This window comes from Rhinichthys klamathensis, unplaced genomic scaffold, assembly GCF_029890125.1.
Source record: "Rhinichthys klamathensis goyatoka isolate OS25496 unplaced genomic scaffold, OSU_Roscu_1.1 h1tg000438l_1, whole genome shotgun sequence".
Lineage (NCBI taxonomy): Eukaryota > Metazoa > Chordata > Actinopteri > Cypriniformes > Leuciscidae > Rhinichthys > Rhinichthys klamathensis.
The window spans coordinates 842,501-861,864 of NW_026606934.1; the positions used below are offsets into that span (position 1 = coordinate 842,501).

The 19,364-nt window shown below is 36.3% G+C and overlaps 2 protein-coding genes across 5 annotated transcripts in view; one reads left to right on the plus strand and one right to left on the minus strand.

Annotated features, from left to right (window-relative positions):
* The first annotated feature begins 613 nt into the window (after positions 1-613).
* LOC130071363 (tumor necrosis factor receptor superfamily member 13B) lies at positions 614-8,773 on the plus strand. Its single transcript, XM_056236109.1, has 4 exons — positions 614-751; positions 3,943-4,059; positions 5,453-5,710; positions 8,508-8,773. Exons 1-4 carry the CDS (start codon positions 634-636, stop codon positions 8,741-8,743), a joined length of 729 nt encoding a protein of 242 aa, XP_056092084.1. The 5' UTR covers positions 614-633; the 3' UTR covers positions 8,744-8,773.
* Positions 8,774-12,171: 3,398 nt separating this feature from the next.
* Positions 12,172-19,364, minus strand: part of usp22 (ubiquitin specific peptidase 22) — a 57,516-nt gene continuing 50,323 nt past the window's right edge. For 2 of the 4 annotated variants that reach the window (XM_056236101.1, XM_056236103.1), the window contains 7 exons: positions 18,796-18,901; positions 17,488-17,646; positions 17,278-17,404; positions 15,930-16,021; positions 15,025-15,087; positions 14,022-14,171; positions 12,172-12,405 (listed from right to left, as the gene is read on the minus strand). In XM_056236101.1, coding sequence (XP_056092076.1) covers positions 12,363-12,405; positions 14,022-14,171; positions 15,025-15,087; positions 15,930-16,021; positions 17,278-17,404; positions 17,488-17,646; positions 18,796-18,901 — 740 coding nt within the window. In that variant the 3' untranslated portion in view covers positions 12,172-12,362. The remainder of the gene's footprint in view (positions 12,406-14,021; positions 14,172-15,024; positions 15,088-15,929; positions 16,022-17,277; positions 17,405-17,487; positions 17,647-18,795; positions 18,902-19,364) is intronic. The other 2 variants (XM_056236104.1, XM_056236102.1) reach the window with 1 other exon arrangement.

Genomic DNA, 19,364 nt, shown 5'->3' on the forward strand with positions numbered 1-19,364 from the left:
TGTGTGTATGTTTGTGTGTGTGAGTTGTGTGTGTGTGGTGTGTGTCTGTCTGTTAGTGTGTTTAAACAGTTTAACAGGTAAAGTTGAATGCTTTAGTATAATGATAATATCTTATATTTTATCATATATTTAATATATATAATAATGATTAATATATATTTTTATGTCCATCAGGCAAAGCACTTATAAATATAATTATTTTAGTTCAACATGAAACTAACAAAGGTTTACAATACTGTGTCTTGGAAACACATTTAATCGTTAAACAACATTGGAGCTCAACATATATCTGTATATTCTGTGGAGAAAACAAATATGATTTAATCTCCCCGAATCCTACTGTTGTGCAGTCACTACAGGGAAAACATATATCAATCCATGGAATTTAAAATAATTGTGTCCACATCCATACATTTATCCTCATGTTTAACTGAAGTGCCAGTCTGAATATTACCGAGCTTGCTTTGAATGAGTCGTTTGAAGATCAGCTTCTTTGTGTGATGAATTTATAAGACTGAATATGAGAAACTCAAAGTGCAGAAGTGTTTGTACTATCTCATTGCTTTAAGCTGTAGTCCCTCATGACTCATAAAACGCAGGTGTGTGTGTGTGTGTGTGTGTGTGGACTGAGCGATGGCCCAGCGCTGTGGTGAAGGCCAGTACATGGACCGGCTGCTGCGAGAGTGTGTGTCCTGCAGTCTGGTGTGTCACAACAACCCTGTGGTTCTCACACGCTGCTCTGAATACTGCGGTGAGTTACACTGTGTGTGATTTTTAGCGGTATCTAGTGGTGAGCTTGTGAATTGCACCCAACAGAAGTTACGGTGGCCGACAGGAAGTGATGTCGTCGTCTGAGACTGCAGAGAGTAGCGTTAAGCAATGAGGATTCTTTACAAAGATACATTAAGAAATTAGGTTTACTTGATTATTCAGTAAAACGATGTTATTACGAATATTATTGTTACGTGTTCATCATTGTATCAGTGTTTTATTCGCTGACTTAGCTTCTTATCATGAAGAACAACATAGTGACGAAACGCGTTTGTCCCTTTAGGGCTCCTGTAGAGAGACCCGCGGTGTGTGTAGCTACTGTAGATAGAAATGGCTCTTTCTAAGGTGATAAATACATAACAGTTCATTATGTTAGGTCTTTATACACCACTGAAAACATAGTTATGTATATGATATTGCATTCTGTCAACAGATCCTCCTAAATATTACACAATGGACCTTTAAAGGGATAGTTCACCCAAAAATGTAAATTAGCCCTTGATTTACTCACACTGAACAAGTCGGTGTGTCTGACATTCTTCTTTCAGACGAACACAATCAGAGTTATGCGGCTGCCACAAGAGTAAGTGTGTGATGTAGATGTTGTATCGTCGCGGTTTAAACAAACATGGCTGTACAATAAACTGAAGCTCATCTTCTATTATATAGAAATCCTCTTTTCTCTTAAGAATGTCTAATTCACGAGCGGTGTTTTGATTCGCTCTTTCCTCTGCGCTCCTGTGCTCGTCATTACGTTGTGCGTCGGCCGGTTGTGTTATTCTTCCACCGTAAATCGATGCGTTCGGAAGCTAGTGATTATAGTTTATAAAGTTATAAATTTTTCTGACACAAATGCATGGCTTCACTTCTGAAGACCTTTATAGCTGGGTTTCAGTCACGTGATTATGATGACGCGCGGAATTCAGATGGAGGGCAGGGAAGTGAAGAGCGCAATGGACGAGATGGAGGAAAGTCCGTACTGTACTACTTTACACGCTATTACAAGAGAAAGATGTAAACAAAAAATCAAACATATGTTGGACGTGATCCTTACGTTATGAAGAGGTGCGATTTTCAACTGAATTGAAAGATTTTCCTGCCATCGAGGCGGTAGATATCAGCAACTACCTCGTCTTACAGACATACTTTGACTTTACAAAGTTCGTAAATGTTACACGTTACACAAACATAGCCACTTAAGTTGTATTAACTCACCATTGACGAAGTGATCACTGCACAAACGAGCATTTTCCCATTCGGCTCCTCCCGACCGCAGACGTAGGTTTGCAAGCCGTTTTTCCGGAGTTTTTCGGTCAATTTCTTTAATTTTCCCCCTTTATGAACAACAACTTTTGGTACACGATAAAAACTCCTCGTGGTTTGATCGATTTAAGTAACCATAAACGACGCAAAACATAGGCATTTTGAGTTTGTTATAGTGCTTTCTAAATACAGCAAATCACTTCCTGCCCTCCATTTGCATTTCGCGCCATGGCAACGCAGTGGCGTGACGTCATATGAAAACAAGCTATTAACCCCTGGAGTCGTGTGGAGCACTTTAATAATGGATAGATGCACTTTAATGATGGACAGATGCACTTTTATGATGGACAGATGCACTTTAATGATGGACAGATGCACTTTTATAATGGATAGATGCAGTTTTATAATGGACAGATTCACTTTTATGATGGACTTTTATGGTGGATAGATGGACTTTTATGATGGATAGATGCACTTTTATAATGGATAAATGGACTTTTATGATGGATAGATGCACTTTTATAATGGATAGATGGACTTTTATGATGGATAGATGCACTTTTATGACGGACAGATGCACTTTTATGATGGACAGATGCACTTTTATGATGGACAGATGCACTTTTATGATGGACAGATGCACTTTTATGATGGATAGATGCACTTTTATGATGGATAGATGGACTTTTATGATGGATAGATGCACTTTTATAATGAAAAGATGCACTTTTATGATGGATAGATGCACTTTTATAATGGATAGATGCACTTATATAATGGATAGATGCACTTTTATGATGGATAGATGGACTTTTATGATGGATAGATGCACTTATATAATGGATATATGCACTTTTATGATGGATAGATGGACTTTTATGATGGATAGATGCACTTTTATAATGAAAAGATGCACTTTTATGATGGATAGATGCACTTTTATAATGGATAGATGCACTTATATAATGGATAGATGCACTTTTATGATGGATAGATGCACTTTTATGATGGATAGATGCACTTTTATAATGAAAAGATGCACTTTTATGATGGATAGATGCACTTTTATAATGGATAGATGCACTTATATAATGGATAGATGCACTTTTATGATGGATAGATGGACTTTTATGATGGATAGATGCACTTTTATAATGGATAGATGCACTTATATAATGGATAGATGCACTTTTATGATGGATAGATGCACTTTTATGATGGATAGATGCACTTTTATAATGGATAGATGCACTTATATAATGGATAGATGCACTTTTATGATGGACAGATGCACTTTTATGATGGATAGATGCACTTTTATGATGGATAGATGCACTTTTATAATGAAAAGATGCACTTTTATGATGGATAGATGCACTTTTATAATGGATAGATGCACTTATATAATGGATAGATGCACTTTTATGATGGATAGATGGACTTTTATGATGGATAGATGCACTTTTATAATGAAAAGATGCACTTTTATGATGGATAGATGCACTTTTATGATGGATAGATGCACTTTTATAATGGAAAGATGCACTTGTTTGGTCTTCAAAACTTTCTCCAGCCATTCACGCCCATTATAAAGCCTGGAAGATCCAGGACATTTTTTTATGTAACTCAGATTGTGTTCGTCTGAAAGAAGACAGTCATAAACACCTAGGATGGCTTGAGGGTAAATTATGGGAAATTTTACATTTTTGGGTGAACTATCCCTTTTATGTAGGCTACTGAGATTTAACCAACTGGTAATATAAAGTTAAACACCAAAGAATCTACTTTATTTAGCTCCAAACCTGTTCAAACTACATTAAACAACACGCAGCGCTAGTTAAACAGCGGTTCAGCAGTATCGGGGGCTCGAGTGAAGATGTGTGATGATGTGAGCTGTTGTGTCGGCAGTGTCCTGGAGATGTAAAGCCGTGTCGGGTCAGTTCTACGACCGGCTGCTGAAGAAGTGTCTGAACTGCTCTGAGATCTGTGGCAGTCACCCGCCGGCCTGCTCAGACGCCTGCAAGAGTGAGTACAGCATGTGCATCCTTGCATTTCATTTCATTCTTTTATTTATTTGTATAGTGCATTTCACAATCATTTCAAAGCAGCTTTACAGAAAATGCATGAGTCCACATTGCAATTTAGAGTGATCTGTTATCAGGGGGAACTGTCTAAGTTATGCATTTCAGAAATATACAAAGTCACAGTTAGCGAAACATTTATTTCTTTAAACAATGTAATATTTTAATGGCGAAACATTGAGCTCATTGAAGTAATGAATACTTGTTTGTGTATATCCTCATGACTCACTGAGGAATGAGTCACGTGACCTTCAACCTCTCCGAGCTCTTATACATGACATTTTAGCTTTTAATTAAAATCTTTAAATTCTCAACTTTAAATTACTTTAAACTTTAAAGAACTTTAAATTTGGCATGAAGGGAATTTGCGCTGGTTTTTTCTCCTCTGTTGTCCTGTATATCCGAGTGACACGCTTCTGGACAAGAACAAATGTGGGCGGGGCTTGCTTGGATGGTTGTGGTTTGCTATTGGTGGATCTCATGTGAGTGACAGGTTGCCCCGCCCACATCATCAGAGAAGAGATAAATACTGCAATATTCCATTCAAAAATACCATTTTGATTTCATGGTGACTTTAAGCATTGGTAAACCCTGAAATGTGCCATTTTAAGTCGTCAAGGACTACGATTATAGGAGGCACATGAATTTAAAACAAACAATAATATGCACGGATAAAGAATTGTCAATTATGAATTCATAATGACTTAAACAGTTCAGAGGGGGTGTTAATAAAATAACTGAACTGTTGAAGTCATTATGAAATCAAAATTCATGTGCCTCCTATAATCTTAGTCCTTGATGACTTATAATGGCACATTTCAGGGTTTACCAATGCTTAAAGTCACCATGAGATCAAATTCTTTAAGGAATACTAAGAAAAAGGGATTTTTGTTGGAAAACTTACACTTATGAATGTGAAATGTGACTAATAAAACCAACAAATTAATTAGAAAAGCCCCTTATTTACACTGTTATCATACTTTAAATATCCAAAAATTACATTTTCAAAATGCAAAACAAAATTAAAGAGTACCTTTTCCTTAATAAACATAGATACCTCGTACCATAACTTTTCCACATGACTACAATGGCAGAAGATGTGGGGTATTGTTTCAAAAGAGCAAAAAGAGCAGCTTACATCTATGTCTTGAATTTGTGCATTATCTTGAAAGAGATTTCTTTGGTCTTGTTTGATAACAAAAAACTTATGAGGTAATAACCAAACACTTTCCCAATCAAGGGCATTGACAAATGTAGTCCAATAAGCAATAGAGCAAGATTTGGTGACTGCCTCCTTTCAAAATAGAAAAAAGAATAGATGTGTTATTTGTTTGTAGTGACGCCGGGTCCTGTGGGCGTGTCTGCAGTTCCTCCGGTCACCGGCAGGGGGCGCTCAGGGGTTCACACACACACACCCGCGCTGTTCTCAGAGGCGCTGCTGTTCTCACTGCTGGGGGTGTGTGTTACTGTCCTGCTGTTCACACTGACCACTGCGATCCTGATGCTGATCAGGAGAGCCAAACACCAGCAGGACACCAGCAAACAGCAGCACAACCAGCACAACCAGCACAACCAGCACGCACAGTCATCCAAAGGTCAATCTAACAACACTATTATGGGGACATTCTAGCGCGCCACGTGGCGTAATGTAGGCGAAGACTCAATAAACTCAGCAAACATCATACTAGTAAAGTATACCACACAGTAAAAAAAAAAATGTTGGGTTCATTTTTTAACCCAACCTTTGGGTTACACATATTGGGTCACTATGTTGGGTTATTTTCCACACAAAAAAATGTTGGGTCATTTTTAAAATCCTTGGGTAATTTCTAGTAATAACATGGGCTGTTGGGTTAAATACGTATGTTGTATGTACACTTGTGTGTTTGGAAATTACGTACACAACTATGCATATTTAAATTAAATTCTAGACTCCCCAAAATGTAGGTTGTAATTTAAAAATATATTTGCTGAGACATATTTATTGTTTTTTTATACGAATAAACAATCTGTATTTGGATACAAAGTGTATTTTATTTATTAAAAATAATGTCATAAATAAAATAAAAATAGTAAACTTAACTGTTGGGTTACTTTTCAACCCATCTGGCTTTTAACCCAATGCATTGGGTTAAAATAATCCACAATTGGGAAGGTGCTATACCACCCCATACTTGGGTTACTCGTTGGGTTATTTTTTAACCAACATTATTAACCCTCTGGGGTTCCTCATTTTAGACACACACTCAGGACCTTCGGGTCAAAAATGACCCGGAGGGCGGCATTAAGATACATTTTATTTGAGTAAAATCAATTAAATATATTTTTGTTCAATAATATTTTTTCTTTTCTTTTTGGGTGTTTTGAGATAATTTTATAATTTATAATTAATATTTATGCAATAATTAAGACCCATTTTTTCCCATCGAATATAATAGAAAATTTATATATAATTAAATATAATTAAATAATTAAATTTTATTAAAGCTGTATTTCATTTTAGAGTCAAGTCTAGACCTCATGAAAGCAATTTTTGAAATGAGATCGGAGCCATCTGGTGGACACACTGAGCATTTTTATCACGCAATAGCACATTTTTACCACTAGTGGATTTACAGCTCATAATAGAAACCTATGGTAGAAACACTCTAGTGATTTTTTCACATTTTTTTATTTTTTTTCAGGTTGTTGATTTGAATATATAATTACAGATTCTCAAAGACTATTTTTGTCATTTTTTTAAATTAAAAAAAATAATAATAATTTTTGGTTGGTGTAAATGGTAATTTGAAGTGGCAGTTTTACTTTATAATACAGTCAAACCTGAACATTGCATTATAAAGAGAACAAATGGAAAAATATTTGTCACCCATTGTTTTAAGAGATTCACCCCTTCACTGTTGTGTGCTTTTTTTCTGCATCCTGTCTGTTTTGTAGATTGTATGCACAAAAAAACTCTGTATTTTCACATTTTTGCCAATTTCCCATTCATTTCCTATGTACATTTTTGACCCGAAGACCCTGAGTGTGACTTTTTTTTTTTTTACGACCACTTAGACTTTTAAAATCCTTTCCCCAATTTTTTTGGGTGTTCATATACCAAGTACCAAAAAAGTCACCAAGTTTTGGACCATTCCGATGAAGCTACGATTTTTAACATTTTTTTATTTAAACGCTTCGGGTCATTTTTGACCCGAAGAACCCCAGAGGGTTAAGTGAGCATTTACAAAAAAATCAGATGAGCCCAGAATATGAACACAAAGCGTTTAATTACATGAAAAACCATGATCTGAAAACACGTAACGTGGCTTAATGTAATAAGGCGTGTTATTAAAAGACCAAACTCATAACATCATACTAATAAAGTATGCTATGTACAGAAAAATCAAAGAGCCCAGAATATGAACGTTGTGGAACGCGTTGGTTGAGATCATATTCTGGGCTCATCTGATTTTGTTGTACATATGGTTTATTAATAAGGTGTTTACTGAGTTTGGTCTTTTAATAACACTGTCTATACATTAAGCCATTAAGCGTTTTAGAATGTCCCCTTATCTAAACTACTCAAAACATATTCAGGATTTATGAAGACAGATTTATTCATTTTGTCTTATAACATTATTTTTAATATAAAATATGTTTATTTATTAACAATACTTCTTTACACTATTTATGCTGGGATCTAAAAAATATCAAATATGTGTTTTTATGTGCAGGGAAATAAGTGCAGTTTTTTTTAAATGCATTTTAATAAGAACAAAACATAATTTACATACAGGAGTAGCCTATACGAGTATATAACCAAACATGTCAGGGGGAAACAAAAGAAATGCATTGTACAGAAAAAAACTGTAGTTTTCCTTGCTTTTGTGTTTTTACATTTGGATATTGTTTCTAAATATATTTTAATATAAATTTAAAATTGTTAAAAATTTGGTGTTTTTTTATTCCATTTGACTTTATGCATATAGTAACGTAATGCAATGTATGCAACGATTATTCGCATCCAACATAAAAGTTTGTGTTTACATAATATATGTGTGTGTACTGTGTAAAATTATTTAGTATATAAATACACACACACACACATGTGTATATAATGTATACAGGCTATATGTATACATAATTTATATTATATATAAATATAAACAATTCTTAAACGTATAGGCCTACATGCATATGTGTGTATTTATATATACAAAATAATGTTACACAGTACACACACACATATATTATGTAAACACAAACTTTTATTTTGGATGCGATTAATTGTGGCCCAGCACTACTAATAATTAAATCAAAATATTTCTATCACCATCAAATGAAAAACATTTTTAGCATAACATCATCTTCTCCAGAGTTCGCATGAATCATGTGTTTCTGCTGTTTCAGATTCTCTGATGACTCGAGCTGCTGATGTGAACCAGGATCAGGATCAGGACAGATCGAGAGCCACAGAAACATGTGTCTACTGCTTCTCTGACCACACGGTGGCGCCACACACACACTATCAGCAGGCCGGAGAGAACAGCAGCACACACACACACACACATCATCCAGCGCTCACACACTCCGACAAGAGCCGGCCGTTCAGGATCATATGTTCTCCTACTCAAACAAGCATGTGATGAATACTAGTGTCCGATGCGAGTGTGAGGGAGAGGACGTTCGCACTCAAAAATTCCTATGGAAAATCAATGTAATTTTAGTTTTAATAAATGCTATTAATTAGAGCACAACATACTCTCTAAGCCAGCTTCATCTTGAAAGTAGCCTATAGCTTTCTCGGTCATTTTCTCCATAGATAGACGTGCAGAAAAATCTCGAACCATGAACAAAACCAACAGAATAACTCATAAATGACCATTTCTGATTCAAGGGCAAAACCTGGGCAAAACACACACACACACACACACAGTCCATACTTTGAAACGATTAACTAGGCTATAAATATTCCACATAAGAAAAAAAATCAAGCTCTGGTAATGATGCCAAAATTCAAAATTATGACACGCTAAATCGAAATTATAACATAAATCGAAATTAAGACTTAAAAAGTAAACTTGTGACATTAATTTGAAATTATGACATAAAAAGTCAAAATTAAGACTTAATCATGACACTAAAACAAATATCTATCTCTTTATCTAAAATTATGACATACATATTATGATTAATTAAAAAGTCAAAATTATGACGTTGACTTTTAAGTCATAATATTTACTTAAATGTGTCAATATCGATTTACTATACAATTTCTAATTTTAAGTCACAATTTCCATTAAAAAAAAAAAAGAGCTAATAACTTGGACTTTTAAAGTCACAATTATGACTTACCGCAGCGGAGCATGATTTTATTTTCATATGTGGCGGAAATGGCCTTCCATACAAGAGTGACATATTATCATATTATGATTATTATCATTATGTATGCGTATATTCCATAGACTGTAAAAGAAGGTAGATTCCAATTCGACCGCTCCAGACCTGGCCCGCCATCTTGGAACGGTCAGCGTGACGTCACTCACAGTAAAACGCTGCGTTCCAGAGGAGGTTAGAGTGCGCGGGAATATCCCAAGTTAAAGTTCCAGCTGGTTCCAGGCATTTTGACCATATGATGTCGCAACGACACAACAAGAGCATATCGTGTTTTTGTGTCAATTATCTAAATTCCCTAAGAAATGGGATAACCTTTACCTTTACCTTTCACAGTTGATAATGTGTTGGTTTGTGTTTTTATATGCAGTTACTCAATATTACAGGTTTGACTGGTACTTTTAAAAATGTTTTCAACTGTAGGCTTCTGTGGTAGCTGTTTAATGTCATGTTAGCTTACGGCTTCGTTTTGTTACATTGTGTTAGTTTAGCAAAATCATCTGCTGAAATCTATTGCAGATATAAAATCCATACATGCATGACCGTTTGCTTGCTTTGACTGTTCCAATATGGCGGACGGCTTACATATAGCGGCCCATCGAAACAGCTGCTAATGAGGCACGTTACTCTACACGACAGCTACGAAACACAATACCGTGTCTTGGAAACACATTTAATCGTTAAACAACATTGGAGCTCAACATATATCTGTATATTCTGTGGAGAAAACAAATATGATTTAATCTCCCCGAATCCTACTGTTGTGCAGTCACTACAGGGAAAGCATATATCCTAATATATATCACCATACTTCCACCCAATGATTAACGGTTAATCATTAACCACTGTACATTATGACAACTGTTTTGCATCACAAGTTTTCTGAAATATTGTTTAAATATGCAAATGAGGTATTATCCAACTAAATATGCAGTAATTTGCAAACATTTTCAGAAGAGAAATCTGAAAACATTAAAGTCAGGTTCATAATTCTAGGGTATTTTGGATTTCTGTTTATCACTCAATAATTCAGAAAATAGTCATCAGACAGCAGAAAAATACATTTTCGCCATGTTTAAATGTTGTACAAATCAGGTGAATGATATATGAACAAACCTTGAGAATATATATGAATTAAACTGTAAAGTTTGGTGCGTGTAAAGCTGCTGAACAGGAGATTTCTGACTCAAACTCACCAACTTTTAAGATATAGATTGATATTAGATACGCAACTAGATGGTGTAATAAAATAAACACTTACATGTATATTTTGTATGTTGTCTTTCCACTAGCCTGAAGATGAGATGTTATAGAGGCAAAATAGCCCTCAAAACTGACCAGTGCATGAAAAAACTGTTTTACTGTTTTTGTCGTGCCATAAGAGTATGAATCATTTGATTTGGTTTTCCAGCAGAAATAAAGATGGCCTAAAACGAGCATAAGAAATGATGAAAGCAGAAAACAAAGGATACAGAGGCGAATGAGAAAGAACTGAAATTAATTAAGAGTGGAAAAACTCATTGCGATTGAAATAAAAACAACCTTCCAACCCGGCGGAAAGCAGAAATCTTGTGATATTATCCCGAACTTGTTTCAGGCCAGAGAGTAAATCAGACACGGCACTTTTTTCTTCACCATTTTTTTTTCCATTGATTTGTTTTACATACATTACATACATACATACTATACATAGATACATAATTAACATTTATAAAATCCTCCCCAAAGTCTTTTAGCATCCAGTTTAAACAGCATGCCAAGTTTGAGTACTGATTCAGTACACACACACACACACACACACGTTAACACCACCAACACACAGGTGCCCACATACCTGCATGCGCACACACACACACACACACACAGGATATGCATACATGCGCGCACACACACACACACACTCGACATGTGGCTGAGGATAACACTGCTGAATCGAGCCATGGTGGCGACAGGCATCACATATGAACAGAAAAAAAAAAGTCTTCATTCACAATGCGTCTGAAACACAAGCCTTCACAACCAAACAAACCTGCAGCCACATTCATCAGCAACCGAAACTTCTCACGTCCAACCAAAGATCTGTGATGCAACCGAGCAAACACACCCTTTCCATTCATATCCAAGACTTGAAGCACATAAAGAGAAAAGATGGGGGTATAGGACACGTAAACAGGAAATAAAGGACTTATAAAAATATATTTATATATAGATTTGTGTGTGTGTGTGTGTGTGTGACACATTTTCAGCCCTCAACCAAAAGAAAAACAAGCTTTTCCGAATGAAGAAAAAATAAAAAAAGTGCTGGACAAGGACAGTATTTCCAAACTCAACCGACAATATAGGTTTACGCTGAAGTCAATAACACCTTTCTTTTGCATTCAGTACATCAATAATGCATACGAAGAAATAAAAAAGGAATATTTCCCCCTCATATACTTCTCGAGAAATCATTTGAGGACGAGGGAACTGATGCACGTGAATGCTTTATATTGTTTGTGGGTGAAAACGCAACTGAAAGTGAAGTGCGCGTGATGATGATGATGATGAAGATGACGATGAGATGTCAGTCTGTGTGTGTCTGTAGTGCCGGAGGTTCTCCATCTTCTCCTCCTCCTCCTCCTCTTCTTCTTTCTGTCAAGTATGCTCCGGTTGCTCAGTGCAGATTGGTTTAGCTGTGTAATTTTTTTCTTTATTTTTTTTTCTTTAATTTCATATTTTGTTGTTTTTAATGTTCTTTAGTGAGAAAGGCTGCATTTTTTTACTCTTCTGTCCCGGGACGAGCGAGTGTTGTTCCTGCTCTCCATCATCACGCCGTCACTCGTACGATCTTCCCTTCACAGCTTTGGACTCGGACCGAGTCTGGATCTCGGCTTATTCGTATTCGAGGAACTGTTTATGGTAAAATAACAAGTACCTGCAAAAAGAGAAAATACAAATGTATATATATATATATATATAAAGAATACAAAAATGACTTTTTCATCTGACAATTCTGACTTTTCTTCATCTCACTATTGCAATTACCTTTTTTTAAGTTTCAATGAGATGATATAGTTTCTATTCATATTTTGAATTAGTTTTCATTTTTATTGTAGGTTTTAGTAACCATGTTTTTGTCATTTTTTTATTAGTTATCGTCTATTTTAGTTGTCAGTGCAAGTGAATGATTAATAAACTACATGATTTAATGTACATTTATATATATTATTATTTAGAGATGTATAGTACTCAGTATATTAAAGGGGTGGTTGATTATGATTTCACTTCTCTAACTGTAGTTAGTGTGTAATGTTGCTGTGTGAGCATAAACAACATCTGCAAAGTTCAAAGCAAAGGGAGATATTTGCTTTTAAAGAAATAGTTTTTTAAGGACTACAACAAACGGCTGGTAGGAACTACACGAGCTTCCTCACGGGTTAGTGACATCACCAACCCTAGAATTTACATAAACCCCGCCCCCGGGAACACGATTTATAGATTATCATGAGCGAATATGCTAATCAATGACTAGAAGAGAGTTAACTCCACATCAGCTGCATAAATTCATCATCTAACATTCAGAAATGTCCTGTTGCTTCTACATGTCGTCACTTCTTCTTGAGTCTCTCCATCTTTGTTTGAACATAAAAGGCTAAAAGTTTTTGAAATTTTCAGTGTGTGTGTGTGAGGTAATCGGACACAAGCTCTTGAAGCTCCGCCCCCTGTGCCGGGAGCAGCAGCTCATTTGCATTTAAAGGGACAGACACAAAAATGGTGCATTTTTGCTCACCCTCAAAAAGTGACAATTTTAACATGCTATATAAGAATATCTGTGGGGTATTTAGAGCTAAAACTTCACACACACACTCTGGGGACATCAGAGACTTATTTTACATCTTGTGAAAAGGGCATTATACCACCCCTTTAATAAATGCTTTATTAACACGCATTTCTACTGTAGTTCATGATTAATTCAGGTAGTTTAGTGGTTGTGTCAGTTAACTATTTTTGTGAGCTCATCTAAAGTGAGGACCATTTATGTCTCGTAAAGCTTTTACAAACCACTGACAACTCCTAAATAACTGGATTGTAAATTATGTAATACTTAATTCAGAAATGATAAACTGATCATTGAAAAAGTCTGAAAATACAATTATTAAACATTATAGATATGCTTATAAATCAAGAATAAAGCATTTATAGCTGTATTTACAAACTGCTAACTAATGTCTATTATAAATTATGAATTAACTATTAACAAATGCTTAAGTAATGATTCATAGTACGCAGTTATTATAAAGTGTTATCAAATCTTTACTGTTCTACTGAAGATAAAAAGACACCTAAATGTTCATTTGTAGGTGAACTATCCCTTTAAGAAAGCATAAGCTCACTTTAAGCAAAACATTACAATGAATGAAAGTATAGTAATTTCTAGTCCAGCATAATTTATCTGCAAAAGTTTGATATTTGGTTTTGAATGTATTGAAACTCAAGTGTGACTCAGACGTCACTATTGTTCTGGTGTGTGTAGACGAGTGTGAGACTGACCCCTCGCTGTCCAGGACATCTTTAATGCTGGCTTTAGTGATAATGGCGTCATCACACTTAAACCACTGGTCCTTGTGCTGCCGGATGAATGTGGTGTAATGGCCGCTCTCCAACGTGCCCTGATGATTCACCACTGCGAACAGAGAATACCTGCACACACACACACACACACACGTCAAGTCAAGTCACCTTCATTTATATAGCGCTTTTAACCATATAGATCGTTTCAAAGCAGCTTTACAGTGATAACACACACACACACACGATAAACAGTCCCTCCAGAAAAGCACGATTACGCGATCGCATGATTTAGTGCATAATCAGCCAAAGTCTGCATATTTATGCGGGGGCATTTTTTCAAATACGCCGCACTTTCGCCGCATAAATTGCCGATTTCCGTGCAAAATATGCGGCGCTTGCATGATTTCATAATCCTCGCATTTTCGTTGCAAAAAAGTCACATATATCTGAGCAGAAAGATGAAAAATGTTGCGTTTGCTTCACACGAGAGCCGCCGTTTCCCCCTGTTGCCATGGGAACGTTATGAAGTGACGTCATTACGCGACGTGAACATCATCGAAAAGCTGTAAAACAGGAGCACACTTTATGTTTTTATATTTTATTGATTAATTTTTACAGAAGTTGTAGCATATTCCTTTTGTAAAGCACCAGAACTTGTTTGACTCATCAGTGTTTTGTAAGTTTGATGTGTTTATTAAGGTCTGAAATAAAACAAAATGAGAACTGAATTATTCCAGCACTTTCTGTGATGTATTCGCTTGCTTATCATAGTAAGTCACAAGAAATGACTCTTTACATGAAGGCCTAGTGAGAACAGGGTGTTGGAGAATCACTTTTTTTTCTCTTATTCATCAAACCGCCGTTTTTGAAAGTTCCCGCAATTTCATCGCATAAAATTGCATAAATATCCCACATATTCCATCGCACATTTAAAGAAATCGGGCCGCATAATCAAGGATTTTTGCCCGCAACAGTCACTTACTTGTTATCGTTGTTTAATGAGTCCACTGGTTGCTGGTACTGGCCATTCATTCGGCTCTCTTTACTGCGAGACAAACAGAAAATACATTAGCATTTAATTTGCAGAGTCACTCCACTTCCTTATCCACGACGAATCCATGTCTGAATGTTGCCGTCGTTGTTGACAGGCATCAGATACTGACGAACAAGGCCTTAAAATATTTTTTTGCCAGCCATGACACAAAAGCAGGCAGTAATGACACCAAAATGTTAGATACCAGTGAAAATTCACATTCCTCTATTCCAATTTGATACCACAGCTAAAACTACTAGCTTAACTAAAATACATTTAATAGGCTACATTTTTAAAGACAAGAAAACATTCAGTAATAAAATAAGAACAAACAATCAAATTAAAAGCACAAATAAATACAATACAACACAATACATACAAATGTAATAAACAGTGCTCTTCAGCCAGGTCTAATTTTTTTTTCTTTGTCCTTTGCTGTTTGGTTAACATTAAGAAACGCAAACAGTAGCAGGATTATGGACAAGTGTTGTAAATGAGCAGTTTTGCTATAACACACACACAAAAAAACAACGTATCTGGTTTGTCCAATGCTGTTGTTATGTCCATATCAAATAAATAAATAAAAAATATTATTTGGATGCTGTCACTTTAAGACATAACCGACTATGTTTACTAGGATTCTCGCTGATACAAGGTTTTTTTTTTTTTTTTATAATTTCGAGTGAATTTGTCCATTCAAGCGCAGGTGGGCATGGAAAAGAGCTCAACTTTGCATTTGTTAGAATTCAAGACTGTTCCTGGCCAACGGGCGACTGACACCGCTTCATACACTCGCCAACGCGGATGTTTAGTTTAGCGAGTGTTGTGTTTAGCAGAGCTGAGTGAGGTCGTACCTGGAGGCCATGAAGGGCGTCATGTCCAGCTCCAGAGGAAAGGACACGTAGGTGGTGATCTTACGCCGGAGCTTCGCTGAATGCTCGAACCGCTGGACACAAGGAAACAGAGGAGTGAGAGATGCAGACGAGAGACAGGGTTCACACACACACACACACACACACACACACATTCAGATGAGCAACGATTACACAAACACTGTGAAGCTCTTTGAAGTCTTTGTAAGATATTCAACATTTTTGCTGGTTCTTGACCAGAATGTGAAGTTGCAAAGTACAGATGCACCAATATAAACATTCGGTCAGACAGAGGATAATTATGCTAATATTATGGCCGGTAACCAATAAATGTATTGTGATGATGACGATAATAGTAATAATTTGCCATTATTATTATTATTATTAAAAATAAATAATTAAATGAGACATGTATATAAATATTAAAGTTGTATACTACTCAGAGTAAAGTAAGAAATAACGATGAAATAATATATAAATACAGTAGTAGCATTAGTTATAATAATAATGTTGGTGAAAATTTTATTCTGCCATCAAAACTTAAAACTTTACTTTGTTTTAAAGAGTACACTAATATAAAATTTTAATATTTTGATACATTTTCATGTAACTATTCATATTACACTACTTTTAAGATTTATGCTTTTCAATTAATAGTAAAATCCCATCAAATTGAATTGCTTACATATTCATATTATAAATGAGTAAAATAAAACAGTTTGTATATATCTTAATGGAATAGGGAATGGACAATTTAATTTATGTGATTCGCATTCATAAATTGAAAAATAGAAAATGAAAATGTTTAAATGAAGTTTAAGATTTACACAAAATGTTTTATTAAGCTCTTGGTTTTTTACTCATTTAAAATTCTTCAATCATAATATTAATAATATTTAAGGATTTTCCTATTAAATTTGATGCAATATTACCATTAATAGAAATGCACTTGTGTGTAAATTTGTTTTTACACAGTAGAATAGAATTTGAATATTTCTATACATTTATCATCATCAATCACATCTCATTACAGAATTCTGTAAATTCTGCCATCAAAATATAATGTACAGTATAAAAAAAAATGGATATTCATTTTGATATTTGCTAAAGATTACATTTAACAGTGTTATTAAATAACGCATTTAAACAGAAAAATGGGAGAAATAAGCATGCACGATTAAATGTTTACAATATCATTCCATATACATCAAATATGGGCTGATACTAATAAAAAATAAATGCATTAAGATTTATCAGTAATCATTAAAAACAAACATTATGCACTTTCATCTGCATCAAAAAAGAAACCAATGCACACACACACACGTACTTTGAGGTGGAAACATGCCACGATAGGAAGTCTCTTCATAGTCAGCTGCTTGGTGGACTCCTGGTAACTATGGCAACCGCTGCATTTGATCTTGGCGCTGCTTCCTAAGTGTTCGGGTCGGGTGAACCTGCAATGCAGAAGCTTGAGTCAGTGGCGCCCGGTGCGATCACAGATCCGCGTGTGTGTGTGTGTGTGTGTGTGTGTGTGCACCTGCGCAGGCAGTCTGTGAGTGTGGTGGCTCCGCTGGGATGACTGTCTCCGTTCACCACACTGCCGTCACTGCCCGGGCTCAGCGGCCAGAACGGGGTGGACGAACCCGGCAGGTCCAAGCTAATGTCCCAGAACGGGTCTATTGTGGTGGAGACTCCACTGCAGACACACAAAACACTGAATAATCACATCTTTTTCTCAGCGCTACTAATGCACAACCTCAAATAGCACTCATGAATCGGCCAGAAAACATTCAAACTTGATTTGATAGATGCATTTGCACTTAAATAATCAAGAAACGGCAGGAATGCAATGTGCATGATGCAATACCTCTGTTCAACACAAGGTGGCGTTGAGGAGCGTTTATTTCGAGAAAACAAGATGCATAGACACTGGCTCTGTTCCAAAACCATGTAGGGACTAGGGAGCATTTTAAGGCAACAAATTTAATCAAATATATATCTTTTCACAGAGCAAAATTAACAAAAGCATTGTTATCAGACTTTATTTTAATTATGTAATTGAAATGTAAAATCAGGGGTACTAGTGTGTCAACTGCCTACATAAAAAAAGCTTACTAAAATGGATGCAGAGTGAAGTGACTTAAAGGGGTCCTATATTGTGCTTTTTTTACCTGTTCATCTTTCTTCAGTGTGTAATGTTGCTGTTTGAGAGTGAAAAATCTCTGCAAAGTCACACAGTTCTTCTCTATATCAGTGTTTCTGAACTCCCTGAAACGCCTCCATTGTAGTCTTGAGTTTCTTTCGGGAACGAACACGACACAATAGTCCTCATTATAATAATTAATGCGCAGAATAAAGGGGCGGGGCCTGGTTGAGTTAGTTAGTAGTGTGTTAAACTGGTGGTTATGGTAATTAGGGGCGGGACATTTCCCAAACACACTCGAAGCGCTCGACCAATCACAACACACTGATCCAGCCGACCAATCAGAGCACAGTGTGCTTTTCAGAAGGAGGGGCTTCATAGAGACAGGAACTAAACAGAGCGTTACTGACAGACTGGGAAGATAGGAGCCGCAACAATGGAGAATATGGGGAAAATAATGTGTTTTTGAACATTCAAACTTAAAAACATATCATAGTAGAGCCCAAAAACAACATCAAGACTTTAAAACGGGACGGCCTTATTCACAAAAAAAAAGCAGAATGTCAGTTCATTCTTGCATACATTAACACATTCAATTCAATGTGTCAATTAATGCAAGAACAGATATATGAACGGTTGACAGATGTTCGCTCGCCTCGTTTCATCTCACACACACACACTGTGCTGTATATGTGGTCTTACTGGCAGACTTGGCAGGTGACGTCAGACTGCAGGCCTCCTGTGAAGATTTGGTCAATGATGCAGTTGCAGTGGTTTGGGTTGTTGGCTTTTTTCCCATTATCATCTCCTTAGCGGACATGGAAGGAGCATATGAACGAACACACACACACGTACACACACACACACACACACAGAGAGAGAGAGAGAGAGAGAGAGACAGAGAAGGTCTGATTAGAAAGCAGCGCTCGGACTGCTGCAGAAACACCCCTCCCTTTGCTTTCACACTGCAGGAGAAAGAGTGAGATCCGTCTACCGACTCTACATCTATATCCTCTCGCTTTCATTCGTCCGCTCCTCCGTCTCGGAGCGCTTGCTCCCATCGCCCACCGACTCCGACCTCAGTGCGTACACTGCGACAAGACTCTCTCCTTCGCTCTCGCACATGCGCGCTCAGAGTCGAATCAATATTTTAAGGAGGAAATGTTTCATCCTACAGTCACGAATCTGCACATGAATAACAATTAGATCTTACATGAGAAGCGGCGACGTCCTATAAAGCTAACGGTGCTGTGAGTGAAATAACACGCATT